The sequence below is a fragment of the Vicia villosa genome, linkage group LG1 (assembly GCF_029867415.1).
Source record: "Vicia villosa cultivar HV-30 ecotype Madison, WI linkage group LG1, Vvil1.0, whole genome shotgun sequence".
Lineage (NCBI taxonomy): Eukaryota > Viridiplantae > Streptophyta > Magnoliopsida > Fabales > Fabaceae > Vicia > Vicia villosa.
This window is the reverse complement of record NC_081180.1, coordinates 82,232,969-82,235,382: the sequence shown is the minus strand read 5'-3', so window position 1 is coordinate 82,235,382 and position 2,414 is coordinate 82,232,969. Positions and strand designations below refer to the sequence as shown.

General features: G+C 34.0%; 1 protein-coding gene across 1 annotated transcript; it reads right to left on the bottom strand.

Moving 5' to 3' along the window:
- Positions 1-310: 310 nt before the first annotated feature.
- On the bottom strand, positions 311-1,967 carry LOC131643348 (cinnamate beta-D-glucosyltransferase-like). The gene has a single exon (XM_058913546.1). It carries the CDS (start codon positions 1,887-1,889, stop codon positions 444-446), a length of 1,446 nt encoding a protein of 481 aa, XP_058769529.1. The 5' UTR covers positions 1,890-1,967; the 3' UTR covers positions 311-443.
- Positions 1,968-2,414: the final 447 nt, after the last annotated feature.

Sequence of the window (2,414 nt, the reverse complement as noted above, 5' to 3'; positions counted from 1 at the left end):
TTAAAATATAAAGACTTACTTGACGAGATTAAAGATTATTATTAGTTGACATTGTAAAAATATTTTACACCGTGGGTGTACGATCTCTTTTCTTTTTTTTTAAATATGATTTTTATTATATTAAAATAAAAATACAAAATTTATTTCCTTTTATTTTTATTTCATAAACAATATTTAAATACACTAATTATATTTTTATTAAAAAAATATTAAAAACCATACCCTTTTCTCCTTCAATATATTTTACCTACATTTATTAGTATGCTTATAGAAGAGACGTGATCCCTTTTAATAAAAGAAGACATCCACATAAAACATAAACATAAGTTCCGTTTCGCAGTTTTCATTGAAATCCGTTACGAAAATACAACTACTACAATAATTGTCCTTATTCTACGACAAACAAAGACAGCCAAGATATTCTTAATTAATGAAACTCTACACTAAATTTTCCGAATGTTTACAGATCCACGTTTCTTAATAACTTCCATAAATTCATCAAGATTCCGATCAGAGGAACCACCATCCGCCACCGCATCCGCCGCCGCCTTCTTCCACTTAATCGCATTTTTCTTCAATTCCTCTGCTTTTTCCCCTGTCAAAGCTTCCAACAAGCCCTTCTTCACTTCATCTCTTCTCACCAGCTTATCTTCAATCTGAGTATAACCCAACCTACTCCCAACTCCAAAAACATCAACCAAGAATTTCGCATTTGTAACTTGATCACCCCATGCCGGAAACGTCAACACCGGAACTCCTAAAGTAAGTGTCTCCATCGATGAATTCCAACCACAATGTGTCATGAAACATCCCACTGAAGGATGAGCAAGTACTTCTACTTGTGGACACCATTTCACCACTTTTCCTCGCCCACTTGTCTCCTCCAAAAACCCATCCGGCAATACATGTGGCTCTCGACCACTTTCCTTAGAAGGCGGTTTCAATACCCACAGAAACGATACTTTAGATTCCAACAACCCATGTGCAATCTCATCCACTTGTTCTTGTAAAAGATACACAATCGTTCCAAAAGATATGTAAACCACAGATCCTTCCCGCTTCGTGTTAAGCCACTCTATGATATTACTATCGTCCTTCTTAACAAAATCGCCCCGAATATCACTCGCATCTTTGATTCTTGGGTTGTTGAACAAAGGACCGATAGTTTTTACGAGGATTGATTTTTCGGAAATATACTTGATGAAATCATGTTCTAGTTCCTCATATGTATCCACTAATACACAGAAAACTTTAGATAAATTCTTAAACTGTTCTAAGATGAGTGTCGCTAGAAACGGATATTTACAAAAAGGGTGTAGAAAATCTGGGATTTCGTTGTATTTAAGAACCAAAGAAGAGTTGATTTGAACGTCAGTATAAGGCTCTGAATCCGTAGGGAAAGGTGTGAGTTTATGGAAATAGTTATAGTAAGCTATGAAAACAGCAGCGGATTGAACCCATAACAAAGCAGAAGGAATATCGTTTTCATAAGCAACATCACAAACCCATGGAAGAAAAGGGTTGTTTATGATACATGAAATTGGTTTGTTTGAATCAGCATGATTCTTTATCATTTGAGAAAGAAATTGTTTACCAACCAGTTCCAGCTGTTCTGAGTAGCCACTAAGGCTTGGTCTGATAGTGGAATCATCTTCTGGTAAACCGTCGTCAAAGAACCGGAAAGTGAGAGAACCGTCACCAATTGGAGTGGTTGATTTATCAGTGATGTTGTTAACGGTTCGCATGTTTTTGCCAGCATATTCTGTTGTGATGAAAGTGACAGAAGAGCCCTTTGCAGCAAGACACTTTGCTAGTCGAAGAAGAGGGTTTATGTGTCCTTGTGCAGGGTAAGACACAAGGAGGATTTGAATAGGAGCTTCGGATCCCATTTTTCTTTTTTTTCTTTGGTGTGGTTTTCTTGTTCAGAGTTAGATATAGGACTTTTATACTGGTAACAGAAGGGATATACTTTTTAATCTATAAATCAAATATTGGTATTTATTCTTTTATACTAATTCCTCCTTTCCTTTTTAATGGTTACTGTATATTTTAACTAGTTCCTCCTTTCCTTTTTAATGGTTACTGTATATTTTAACTAGTTACTCCTTTCCTTTTTAATGGTTATATTTTAAAAAAAATCAGCAGTGCGACACTGAAATATCCTACATCCTAGCCATTTCATTTCATTCTTAGTGTTACACAAAACCTATGCAAGAAAAAAAATTATTAAAATAAATAAAAGTACTCCCTCCAATCTTATTTATAAGTAAAGTTTTTTTTTAGATTAATTGAATAATGAATATATTTGGTCTATATAAAAGATTAAATATATTCATTACACAATAAATCTAAAAAAAGAATTTTTATTTATAAATAAGATCAGAGCGATAGTATATTGTACTTAGGGTGTTAAA

Coding starts and splice junctions, on each gene's coding strand:
- LOC131643348 (XM_058913546.1), bottom strand. CDS start 1,889: ATGGGATCCGAAGCTCCTATTCAAATCCTCCTTGTGTCTTACCCTGCA.